Source organism: Uloborus diversus, chromosome 8 (assembly GCF_026930045.1).
Source record: "Uloborus diversus isolate 005 chromosome 8, Udiv.v.3.1, whole genome shotgun sequence".
NCBI classification, from domain to species: Eukaryota; Metazoa; Arthropoda; class Arachnida; order Araneae; family Uloboridae; genus Uloborus; species Uloborus diversus.
Window position 1 is genome coordinate 37,616,794 of NC_072738.1, and position 13,649 is coordinate 37,630,442.

Consider the following 13,649-nt stretch of genomic DNA (forward strand, 5'->3'; position numbering starts at 1 on the left):
CAAACTAAATATTGTAATTGTATTGGTCAATACCAAATCCAGAAACTGCCACCTTCCTTGCTTTATAATTTATGAAGTGTTAGAAATATAAAGCTGCATATGGATTTCATAATTTTTTCTTTTTTTCAAGAAAATACTTAGAAGAGCGAAATAAGCAATAATTATAAGTGCTATGATACTTGTAACAAAAAATATCTTTTTAACAGCAACTTATTGCAAAGTTGCTGAGTGAGAAGTTAGATTTCAATAATCATTGGGAAATTAGCCAAAAGTAGCCAACATGTGTGATAACTGCACTATAACCATACCCGAAAACTATTCAAAACTTATACCTGTGTTATCATATGCAAGATTTGTTATGTAACTTTGTAACTATGCTAATATTAATCTTGTCAAGTAAATGGGTTTTTAAATACTTGATTTATGCTGCCCCCCCCCTCTCTTGTCTTAAAACTTAGTCATGCATTGTGAGAACAAACTGCAAAAAATACATTACTATGTAATGTATTTCCGGGTTGCAAGGAGCACTTTTTTCATGTTCCACCCAAAATTTGTTTCTGAAGATAAGAAAATATTTTTTTCTCAAATGGTCATATTTTAGAAAAAATAATTTTGATAATGCTGCATATTAATATTGAGCTTTCCAAACTCATATGTTTTTTTTTTTTTTTTCATTATTTCTTTAATTTTTACAATGTATTCCAGTAAAAAAGAGATTCATGATTTAAAATTTTATATTACTCAATGAGTGACAGCAAAGTGAAAGTAGCAAATCAGTAGTTAGATACAATGTTTAAATGAAGATTAAAATTAAATTATTCTTGAAAAACCTGAAAACAACCAGTTTTTTTTACCAATACTTCAAAAAAACCTGGTATTTATTCAAAAACCCAGTTGGGCTGGGCTTTTCCAAAGGAATCTGTATTTTTTCAAACCTTACTTAGTGTGGTCATGAGTGTAAGCACAGATTATGATGTAGAATTTTATGTGTTTAAAACTGGGTGACTTTTTTTTTTGCTATACATTATTTGTTAGGATTCAAAATGCATCACTAAGTAGTGAAGGATGGCATTCTGAACCTGTTATTCAGTCGTTACTCTTTGTAATATCATCTTAAACATAGATTACTATGTTTAACTAGTTGAACCTTGCAGAAGTATCTATATATAGCACTATTGATAAATTTATATGCCGATGAGATATACCTGTTTTGTACGGAGTACCAAAAGCAACTTCCCGAACCAAACTCAAACCAAAGTTTTAGATATGGTTATTTGAAGGCATGCACTTGAAATTGTGATGCTTTTAAACAATGCAGAGCCCTCAGTTACGTTTACAGTGCACAAATTTCATACTATTTGGAAGGCAACACCCACTTTTCCTGGCACAAATTGATCAGTTTATTGAATAACAATAAATGGCATCAGAACAATTTAAATGTGGCATGCAGAACAATTTAAATTTAAATGTGACATGCTTATTCTTTAATCACCACTTGTAGTTTTTCAACATGCTTCTTTATTTATGCAGGGTAAAAAAAAAAAGGTATTTTTATTCAAAAATTTGAACTCTCCTTAACTGTGGCTGTGAGTTCTACCTTGTTTAAAATGATCACAGTATCAAGTGCATACCTTCAAATAACCATATTTAAAATTTTGACTTCATTGGTTCATCGAATAGCCTGCTAGAGCTTCGTATAAAGGGGAAGTTACTTTTAAACAGGGTGGCTCCAGGATCAGGTTATCTGAGCGACTATCTAAAACACTCCAGCAGGGGTAGGAATTGTCCTAAAAATCCCAAAATTTTAAATTCTGTTCTAAAATTCCTAAAATTTTCATTTTTTTATTCCCTACTTCTGCAGAAAAATAAAATTCAACGTAAAAAAAGAGAATCCCCCCCCCCCCAGCTGCACATCATTTGTGGATGATCCTATAACCTTCACAGGCTGTCCCAAAAGAACTGCAATCAACCTGGGCGTCAAAAAAAGAGAAGTCGCCATAAACTGAGCTTTTGCTGCATCACAATTTTTTTTCCATCATTTTTGTATTGTATTTTTTTAAAATAGTGTTTAAAATGCTAACTCATTAGATTTAATCCCTTTTTTGATGTATAAAGAGAACATGCTCAATTATCTATACTAGTATAACCTTTGAGTGTCTGTGCCTGTAACGCCATCTCCTCCATATTAGCAATGTTTACCCATTCAATACTGGTACTATTGAATAAGGATAAGCAATTTCCCCTATCTCACCCTTCTAAACCTTATGTAGACTGGGCATCCTGTCCTGCGGACTGACGCACTGAACAAAATCAAAATCTTCAATCGTCGTCTGCTGTTGGTGGCGTTGAGCCATTGCAGGTGGCGAACGGAGATTGGTCGGCGAAGCAAGTAGAAGGCAGAGCCCACTAGTGTAATAATTAAAATCTGTTGTTATTGATAACAATCAAGATGTGAAAATATTCGGTACTTTTCCAATTTACTCTCAGGATAGTTGTTGCATGAGTTAGGAAGCTTTAAAAGAAGGTCAATGTTCATCTTACAGCGTAATGAAATATTTTATTACGAGCTTCATTTCTGTATTAGAGAGCCGCCCCTTCTGCTCACTTCACTCGCTAACCTCTGCAATGGTTCAATGCCGCCTTTAACGGGTGATAACTGATACTTTAATGCTTTTATTGCTGGATGTCCTGAGGACATCCTCAGGACTGAGTGATCCCCACTTTCGAAAAAAATATCTGGGGAAGAGTTACGTAACTGCTTTTTTTGCCCTCATCTGACCAAAAATAGTATAAAATGTCTTTTTAGAGGGAGAGGAGGACTATAATTTCAAACAATATCCGTGGTCTGTACTAGAGGGAAGGGGACAACTAAACACCACTATCTTGTTGAGCCTATGTTTGCCCCTCCCTTCCGAGAATCCTGCCTATGCCCATGGTTACAAACACACACACAGACAGACTCACGCAGGTTCAATAGTATAGATGTGGGGGGGGGGGACCGAAGGTATTCCTCCCAGGTACCGTTGTTTGTTAGGGCAGCCCTGTTCATGCATACAAAAGTTTAAACATGAAATTTAGTGATAAATTTATGATCAATCATTATTCTTTCAGCTTACATCTCTGTCTGTTGCTGGAGGCAATAATGTGAAGACATTTATATTCAATGTACTCCAAAAGTTAATGTTAGATGACATTGCAGAACTATATTCCTTCACAGGAGAGCCATCAATGCCCCACACATTAAAAAACACTTTTGAAAAGACTGAAGTTTATAACTTAATTCTCGGTAAGATTTTTTTGTTGTTTTTACATTGAAAATTGTTTTGAAATTGAGTAAAAGTTAATATTTTGCTCAACCTTAAGCATTTATTGAATATTTGGTAGGAATTAAGAGTGTTTATTTCCTATGTGTGAACTTAATCTCAATTTTATTGGTAGTATAAATTTTTCTTTTAATCTTTCTTCTTTCACTAGAAGTCTGTCGTAATACATTCAGTGATACAAAGGAGCCTACTGTTAGAGAAGCCGTCCGCGACTGGCTGAGGCAAGCCAAGCTTCGTAGGAGCCAAAGGTAAGTGAAAGTCTATTTAAAAGTATGTTAACAAATATAGTACCTAATAACGTCCACATAAAAAATGAAACTATCTTTTCTTTCTTAATAGAAATAAATAATAACAGGCACTGATAATGAAGCACAAAAACTGCAAATTATTGCATGCATCTGTTTCAGTATTACAAAAAGTGCATTTTTGATTGAAGGACTTGAACTTACAAATGAAAGAACATCCAGCTTTTGTCAGATGTTCTTTCCTCCATTCACTCCAGTCTTCTTGATTGAAGAGGGGGTTGCTTGTTAACAACAAAATATTTAGAGCTGGTTACCTAGTTTTAATCAGTAACTAATATTAAGCGTTCTCTTATGCTCGACTTAATGGTAGTACAATGGAGCGCCACAAATCTGCCAAGGTCGGAAACCCTCTTTTTCCTGTTCTGATTTTTTGCCCTTTTTAAAATATGTTTTTTTTTTTTTTTAATTCGCTATTTCCAAACAAATTTCTTTCGATCTATAATCCAAATCGCAATTACTTTCCCAAACAATTATTTTTAACACATAATTTGCAGATAATACGTTCTGCCTTAAGGTTATGCATTTTTGTGTGCCAAACGATGCCTCTTAGATAAAAACATATTAATTCTTAAAAATACAGGGTTCGTACGCTCTGGAAAAACCTGGAATCGTCAGGGAAAATGACATAGTTCAAAATGTCAAGGAAAAGTCAGGGAATTTTCCAAATCTGCCCCTCAAAAAAAAAAAAAATCCTATATTTCCCCAGGGAATTTTGTTGTATGAGATCTAATCTGGCAATAAAAAAAGTGGCACTCACAAAAAACTTCTGCAGTCGCCATTTTTGACCTTCAGTAGTTCCCAAGAGAAAAATTTCTCAGGTGAACTTGAACTATGCACTAACTCAACAGGGTAGAAGACAATTTACTGCTTCAGGAGCACAAGCCAGAAGGTGGGAGGATTAATCAGGGAAAATCGTTTTTTGATAAGAAAGTCTTTTCAGCCACGTGTAGTCGCCATCTTTGGTCATTCACAAAATGGAAGGAGACATGATCACTAAATGCCTAAGTTTCCAAAAACAAAGCATAATTAGATGCTTTCTTTCTTTGCAAACTAATGAAAATAACACAAAATGTGCTTCAAATTGTTTCTTTTTTTTTTTTTTTTTTGAGCAATTACGATTGCTTATTGTTCTCATTTGACGGTCTCTGATGTCCGTACCTTTTTCAGCCCCCACCGTCACCTGCAGGCACGACTCCACCCCCGGTAGCCGCTCCTGGTCGGTGCCGTCCATGTCCTACACACATGCGCCTTTACACACATACACACACACACACCAACGTGCATACACACAGGTCTACGCACACACAAAAGCCTACACATACACAACTCATACACGTCTCCCTTCAAGAGGAGAGGTAGGCTTGGAGGGACAGGAGGCGTGTCTAGAAACAAGTGAATAGGGTAGTAACCAATGAGTAGAGTTCTGTAGCAACTCGTGATTGCAAAAAACATAATTTGAATTCAAAATTTCAGAATTCAAATTAATTTTTCGTTTTTTTTATTATTATTATTTTGAACAATTTTCTTGGGAAATGAAAAAAATTTGTTATTAAAACTTAATTTTATCCTCATTACCTTAGACGCAAACGTGCTAAAAACTTTTCAACAGAATTATAGAGTCATGAAGATTTATTATTTTTAAATTGTTTTCATGCTACAAATTCAAAAAAATTATTGCTTATTTTTTTGCGTAGCCGCCATATTTGCTCATTCCCAAGATGGAAGTACACAAGACTTCTTAAGTGCCTAAGTTTCCGAAAACGGCATTGGATGTTTATTGCAATGCAAATTTTTGAAAACAACGATGTGCCCTTTTTTCCGGATAATTTATAACTATTTTCTGAAAAAATGCTAAATATTTTATCTTCAGAACATTTTTTTTTTTTAATTCTAATTGATTGTGCTGAAAACTGACTATTTTGTCTTAATTGTAGTTTATTAAGGATTATTAATTATTTACAAATAATGTAAGCTACAAATTCAAAAAAAAATCCAACTTTTTTAAAAAATAAAAATACTGATCTTATTTACAATAGTTTGACTTTATTTTGGTTCAAGAAGAAACTGAATGGAAACAGTCAGTTTAGTGGCAGCCTTCTTGAAAGTAACATCGTATAAATCAAAACTAACTGATATCTTTGAAACTTTGTTTTCAGGATTTTGTTTGAATTTAGATAGCATTCTACTACTGTTATTTTCATTTAAGTAAGTCTCCTTTGTCAACTGAAAAAATCAGAAAAGAAAAATTCCATACATTTTAAGAAATATGTTACAAAAATGTAAGTGAGGTGGAATTGGTATACTATTAGGCTTAATGACATAGGCTGTGGAATTAACATTTTTTCTCACTAAAAGTTTTTCTCTGAGGTAAGCGTTCATTTTATCGAAAGTTTTTTACTCTGAAATCCTTATGTTATGGAGTTGCTTATGGTTGCACTAAATCTGGTTGGATGGAAGACACAATCTTTGAAGAATGGTTCAAACTTTTCGCAAAGCATCTGAAAAAACATGCAAGCCATCTGACATATGAAACTGAAACATGATATCAATAAAAAAATTATCATTTACCTACTGCCCTATAGGAGTCATGCCCAGCAACCACTAAACAAAGCCAGAGCTGGCTGAATAAATTGAAAACCAGTATGATCAAACTTCCATTCCACTAAGCTTATTTACAATATCTACAAGAGATTAAGTGCTAGTTGAATATATAGCTAAGAAATTTAAAAAGTATTTTATTGTTCACATTCTAGAATCTTTAAATACTAGTGCTTATGTTGTAAAAATTCTTAAGAAGTCTTTGATGGAAAATTTTCCACCTTTCCCAGTAATGTAAAAATGGAGATAGCAGAAGAACAGATCATCAAAAAATTAAGTCGGACAATCCTCAATAATTGTGGACATTATACCTTTAATTGCAGTGAAATTGCAGACTATATTGTTCAATAGATTTTTAAAAAAAAATTATATTAAAAAAACTAAATAAAATCCTGTTTCACTTTGAAATTAAATTAAAAATTAATATTACCCATTTCACCCCACCCCATGGGGTGGAATGGGTATAAAAACAGACTTTGAAATAACAGCTTTTTTACTAAATAATAAAATTATTTCAATAATAATAACTTTGGATACGTGAAGTGTATTGTTGAAATGTAAAACCTCAGTTATGATTTTTTTAATTGTTGGATATCAGATTTGAATAGTTTGACAATTATTTAAAAGATACCTGTTTTTATACCCATTCCACCCCACCTGACCCTATTGAAAATAAACCCCAAGTTTTTTTCAAAATGATGCTGTTTATTAGTTTTCATTTCCTCATGGTGGTGATTACTTCAAGAACAAATATTTTTTTTGGATTTAAAAGTTTTTAAGTAACAGCTGAAAGAATTAGTTTTATCATTTTTTTTAAATGGTTTTAAAATATTCAGTTGCCTTATGAATTAATTTAGTGTTTTATTTATTTTTTTAAAGATACAGCTTGCAGTTAGTTTCTTTATGACCTAAAATCCCCACAAACAATTTTCCCAAGTTGTGCGGATTTTTGACCCTCCACTTTTACAAACTTTCATTAATAAATGAGAGAATTTAAAAGATTCTTTTGAAATGCATAAATAATAAAGAATGCATTTATGTATATTTTAATGAAATACAATTATGTAAAGTTTCATCAGTTTGAAGAGAAAAATTGAAAGCTCATAGATACTAAAAAGCATATTGGGAATCCGTGAACAAAACTTGGAATATTTTTTTTAAGGAAAAACAATGTACAGCAACCCCAGTGAATAGAGATTTTACAAAATAAGCTAGAAAGAATATTAAAATATTCAGAAAACTTTAATTATTTTTATTGTAAAATGAAAAAGAAAAAAACATATTGCTAAATGTTGCTAGTTCAATTAATTTTGGTTAGCTTCAGCAGCAGTTGAGACTCCAAAAATAAAATATTCCCATTGGTCCAACATCACAAAATTGTTTGGATCTCTGTTGAGTCATTGTTAGGTTACCAAAAAAAATGTGGAGAGTGTTGAGGGTGGATAACAAATTAAAAAGCTTCATGCGAGTTTAAATCAGAGCATTTAAGTGGGGTATGTCATTTGATGGTGGAAAATTCGGATGCTACATTTGGGTCATGTAAATAGAATTTTTATTGCATTAGAAAACCTTGTTCTGGGGCTTACCTTCTGAATTAATAATCTAATCACTGCATATATTTATTTTACTAAAAACGCATCGCTAATGCTCTAAAAATTGATTTTTGTTTCTTTTCCAGAGAGAGTAGACACATCAAAATAGTACACAAGAGTTGAATTCTGTTGCATCTATGTCATAATATTTCATTGTATGTCTGTAAATAAATGTGCTTGTATATTAAAGTTAAGTTAAATGTGCTAAAGTGCTATAGAATGCATTTTTTATTAACATAATCACATTGTCATTCATTTGAAAAATGATTGTATGAAGATGAAGAACCCGACATTTTTAATCTGCTGCCTGCAAGGTAGAGTGAAGTTTCTCAACGGTCTTTGACCCATAGTAAAGTTTGTATAAAATTTTCATAGACTGGTCTGAACCCCCGTTGAAACTTGCTATACTTCATAAGTTAATCTCTTATAGCAATTTGTATGTGCAAGCGATATTTCAAGATTGTGCCTAACTTTCAATGTACATGCTGAAAATTGTAAAAAAAATGTTTGGTTGAACTGCAACTTTTTAGTAGATATGTTTTTATTTCTGCTTAGTTCATCTCTTGTATATTTTTGTAATCATCCGTGCGTTTCATGTTCATATGCAAAGAAATAAATGTGTGATATTTTTTTATATTTCCACACAAAAAAAAAATTGTACTTGCATTAAACTTATGTTGTACATAAAAATTTAAATAAAGCTAAGTATTTTTTCGGGTTACTATGTTTATGGTGCAGTTTATTGTTCATGCTTATTTTATCGACTCAATAATTTACCGAATCCATCATCGTCAATTTAACTGTCTCAGTCATTGTCTGATTGAAGTACGTAAAGAACTTTTTTTTTAAAGTTTCTAATGGCAAGGCAGGTTACACTTAAATAACAAAAACATGTAGAACAGTGAATAAGTTAATAGAAATTGACCGAAGTCATTGCCTCAGGCATTTTCTGGCTCTCCAATACAGGGTCGTCTTGGAGTTAATAGAGCCGCAAAGAGCCCCACATTGATGCAGATGAGCTCTATTTAAAGGGTTCTCCAAGATCACACAATGAACAAAGATGGGAGTCAAAAATGCCAATTCTATGAAGATGTTCACTCAGACGGTCATGTTCTGTCACCAAATGGAACAATGCCATTGCCTCACGTCAAGGGAAAAAGTATAAAATAATTTCTCCAAGCGTCAAGTAGATTTAAAGCCCCATACAGTTTCAGAATTTCTTAGATTGTCTGGGAAAATTGAAAGTTGCACATGTACAATATATAGCTTTAAGTGCAAAGAAAGATTATCAGTGAAAAAACTTACACCTTAGTTTATATTATTTGCTAAACAATAAAATTATTAGTTTTACTTTAAATGAACAATTGTCTGTTGCTTGCACCCCCATACTTTTCCTTTAAAAGCTTACAAGTATTTTGCTGGCTATTAAAAACTCACAATCACAAATTTTCCAGACAATCTGTAACAAATTCTGAAAATGTATGGGGCTTTAAATCTGCATGAAGCTTAGAGAAGTTATTTTATATATTTTAGTTCATTTTAAAAACATGGTACATGAAAAAAAACTTTTTTATTTCATTAATCATTTTTTCTTTTGGTCTGGGAGTCCAAATTCACTTCCCAAAGCAGTATTATTTCACCCGATAGCAGAAACGGGACAACGCTGGGGTGAAAACAAGGGAGGGGCGAACGCCCCCCTCCTTGAACCAAGATACAGGAACTTTCCCTCAGCATATTTTTGATACTTAAGGCGATAAGGGGGCTTTCAGATGAGTAAAAATTGGTCAAACAAACGTATTTTCATTCATCATATTTCTAAAAACGACACCTTTAGCTGAACCGTTTTAAAAAAAAAACTGAATCGGTGGAAAACTGGCGAAGTTGTGACACTTTTTGTGGGAGCCACGCCCCCTTTTTTTACTAAAAAATGCATATAAGAAATGCATATAAAATGCATGAGTAAAAAAAAGCATATAATATTTAAATTTTTAATACTAATACCATTTCTAATGAATCATAAGACCTTATTTGTGGTGAATTAGTATTAAAAACTAAATTGTTTATTCAATAACGAAATTTGCAATAGTAAAACAGAAAATGCTGATTTCCTCAAAACCTAATTTTCGACATAATTACAAAACTCAAACTGCTCCTTTTAAACGAATTATTATTTAAATCTGCTGAAAATTTTATGCCAAGTATTTAAGTGGTTTGTTAACATTTTGTTGTGAAAGATTTTTCTGTTTAATTAGTTTTGTGGAGTTTATTTGCTATATTTTATTGAAATATGAACATATTTTATCGAAAACGTCTAGTTTTTGGGGGTTTTTTTCATTATTTATCTTTATTACAAAATTTTGAAAAGGTAATTCCAACATCCCAATTTCGGTTGTTTTACATATCGTATTTAGCTAGTATTTTATAAATTTGATGAATTTTCGTTTGCAAGGAGTAATATGACAAAAGCGTTATAAAATCTAAATTTAAATTTAAAAATAAATTAAATTTTAAAATAATTCAATGAAATTTTATATTTGAGCTGGTATTAGCATCATGTAACTATGCTGAAAATTTCAAAGAAATTCATTGAAAATTACTTTAAAAAAAATTGAATCCCCCGTATCGCCTTAAGTCCCAAAAACGCAATTTTAGATGATCTTCAATAATGTTATGACAAAAAAGGCTTTTCCTTGAACTTTTTTTCAGGAATGTAGTCTTGGAAAGGCATTTGTAACACTCTCTCAACATTTTAGTGACAGAGTGAACTTTGTACAGGAAGTTTTCAAAGCTCCAAAAACTCAATTGTAGATGATATTAGATGGGGTTTGGGGGCTCCTCTCCAAAAATTTTTCAGATTAACTCCAGAAAAAAAAAGAAGTAATTACTGGACACCTTTGATGACGTTAAGTTAAAATATGTTTGTTCAGTACACTCTCCCGATTTGTTTTAGATATGGAAGTTTAAAAAAAAATAACTTTAATTTGATACGATCAGGGTTCTCCGATATATATCACGATATGTATTTGATATTTATTTTGAAAATATCATGATATTTTGGATATTTATTTTTTCAACTACGGTATTTTCAATTAAAAAAATTATATTAATCACAGTAATATTGTTTATTTATTGCTTAAAATAACCAAAAAGTTAAGTACTATATTTTTATGATGTATTAACACATCATTAATATAACAAAGTAATACAATATTCCTTTTTTATTGAATATTCATGAAATTATTAGTAATGTACCAATTTTAATTCATATTAAGAGTGCCTATATAAAAGTTGCTCAGAGAAAAAGAAAATTGACTGTTCACCGACTAATGCATATTTTTTATTTCTCAATAATATAAATGTGTGAAAGTGGCTAACAGAAGAAAAATGAGTAAAACAGCTAATGCTTGACTCCATTAAAGTTGATAAAAATGTTAAATGAAATATTAGATATAAATAATGGAAGAAATCTTAGTTTTAAGCTTACATATTGTAATAACAATATACAAAAATAAAGAGTGATTTGAGGATGCATTTACTATTTTGAAGACTTTAGTTTTTACTGATTGAAAATATCGGATAGATATCAAGACATCGGATATTTTCGAAAATATCATGACATTTTCGAACCCTGGATACGATCTTTCATGATGTTAGGGGGTAGAGGTTTGAGAATTGACTAAAAATTAAGTATCTGAAATCAATCGCCCCCTCTTTGAATACTTTCTGGATCCGTACTTGGGTAAAAGTTTTCAATCTTTTGACAGATATTTGTCTTTTCGAAAAAGTTGAGTGGAGCAAGATAAAAGTTGGATGTGTTAAACATGGAGAAAATTCAGACAGTTTAGTGTCTTTGTTTATATGTTTTCAATTTTGAAGCAATTTTCGTGGAAAATTAGTGTTTTAATTTTTCAGCATGAAGTGCTTTTTTCAATCCTTTTATTTACTTGAAAATTAAATTTTCTTTTCCGGAAATTTTCGCAACTTTTATTGCGACCTTTTTGCAGATTTTTGAGGTGGTCAACAGACTATTTCTGAATATTTTTTTTTTCAGTTTCTGCACAAATTTCCAGCAGAAAAATTCTGTTTGCAGTGAAAAAGAAAAAACAACAAGCTGCCTAAATCTATGCAAGAGCCCTAAGTGGCTAACAGGTCAAAAACACTTGCTCCCGGCCAGAAATTTTCACTTTTTAATGTTTTTTTTCCTTCAACAGAATTCTAATACAAGTTTCCATTAATATGAAACACAAACATGGTAAATCACAGTATCATAAATAATACCGTATTTTCGGGAATAAGCGCCGCACCCAGTGTAAGCGCCGCATCGTTATATATTCTCAAAGAAAAATTTTTTTAATGTGTGCGCCGCACCCTCCATAAGCGTGCACCCAACATTAAACTACTAAAAAGTACAATCAGTCGTAATGAAAGCTGAATTAAATGTAATAAAAATATTTTTTTTATTTCTCGTTAGTATTTTTAATTAACAATAATGAAATATTTTTAAAAATTCCCATTTTGCACTTTTTGCCTTCGGCATCCCTCGATTGGCCATCACTTTCGATGATTAATTTATCCGATTTCCAACGGCAAAAGCATCTCTCATCAATGCCAAACTCTCTGGCAGCAAGTCGATTTCCAATTGCTTCTGCCTTTATTACTTTAAACTTAAAGGCTGCAGTATAATTTCTCAATCGCTTAGTAGGAGCCATTTCAAAAGCAAATCTGGAAAAGTTCCCCCAAAAAGATATGCCAAGAACGAAAGAATGACTAGGTTGCTTGACTACCCCGATCAACGTACTTTTGTGAGGGGGGTGGTAAATTCCCTTTACAAAACTGGACATCCATCCCCCTCCCTTACTAGTACTTTTGCTTACAATACTCCTCTCCCTGACCCCTTCGCTCCGACGCGATAAGGCTTGCTCGCCCACGTGGATCAGCGTTTCTCTCCTATCAGTGAAACACGTGCAATAGGGAAGTTGCAACCTATTAAATGTTCATATTTTGGCTATTGGATATTGTTAATTGACCCTCAAAACTAAAAAATTCACCATCGCCGAATTTTAAAACACCGTGGTTGATTTTTAATGAATTTTTAAAAATCCACGCGCAAAAGTGCGCTCTTCTGAAACGTCACGAGCCTACGTCACAGGGCGCGAATAGGCAGCCTTCCGCCGAAGATCCCTTGTTTTCGCTAGGGACATTTTGAGCGCGCTGATATTTATATTTTTTAGAAATTCAATAATCCTTTTGAACACACTATGGAGACCGGATTCGTAAAAGCACAATCTAAATAATCTTCCTCATGTAACATGAATGATGATATTCGAATATTTCCGAGAGGACGAGAGGTTTAATGTTCCAGAAGCGCGAGGAGATAAGCCTTTTACGTTTCGTCTTCGAAGTCGAATGCGTGACCTTCGGCATCTCCCCTATCGGAAGAGCGCATGACGTCACTTCCTATGCCATTTGACGTCACAAGCGCTTGAACTTTAAAAATTAATTTAAAATAAACTACTTATCGTATCGCAAAAATTTTTTCACCTATGATGTTCATACATGTAACTTTATCATATAAAAATAAAATTGAAAAATCGAAAACTTCCCTATTGCTGGACTTACCTTCCCTCCCCCCTATTTGCTTTACTTGTCGCCTAAGGTTGAAGGATTTCGCAAAATGAAAGGAAAAGATGATGTGGTGTCATCTATTAGCAGCATGTTTAACTTTTTTTAACTTGAAAATAAAAAAAGACTGTATCCGCCGCACCCGTTATATGCGCCGCACCGGCATTTTTTTTTACTTTTTTTCTTGTTTGTGCCGCACTGCTAATTCC

General features: G+C 32.5%; 1 protein-coding gene across 2 annotated transcripts in view; it reads left to right on the forward strand.

Annotated features, from left to right (window-relative positions):
- Positions 1-8,528, forward strand: part of LOC129227652 (uncharacterized) — a 47,125-nt gene extending 38,597 nt beyond the window's left edge. For both annotated transcript variants that reach the window (XM_054862241.1, XM_054862242.1), the window contains 3 exons: positions 3,112-3,286; positions 3,475-3,571; positions 7,905-8,528. In XM_054862241.1, the coding sequence (XP_054718216.1) occupies positions 3,112-3,286; positions 3,475-3,571; positions 7,905-7,941 (309 nt within the window). In that variant the 3' untranslated portion in view covers positions 7,942-8,528. The remainder of the gene's footprint in view (positions 1-3,111; positions 3,287-3,474; positions 3,572-7,904) is intronic.
- The last annotated feature ends 5,121 nt before the right edge of the window (positions 8,529-13,649 follow it).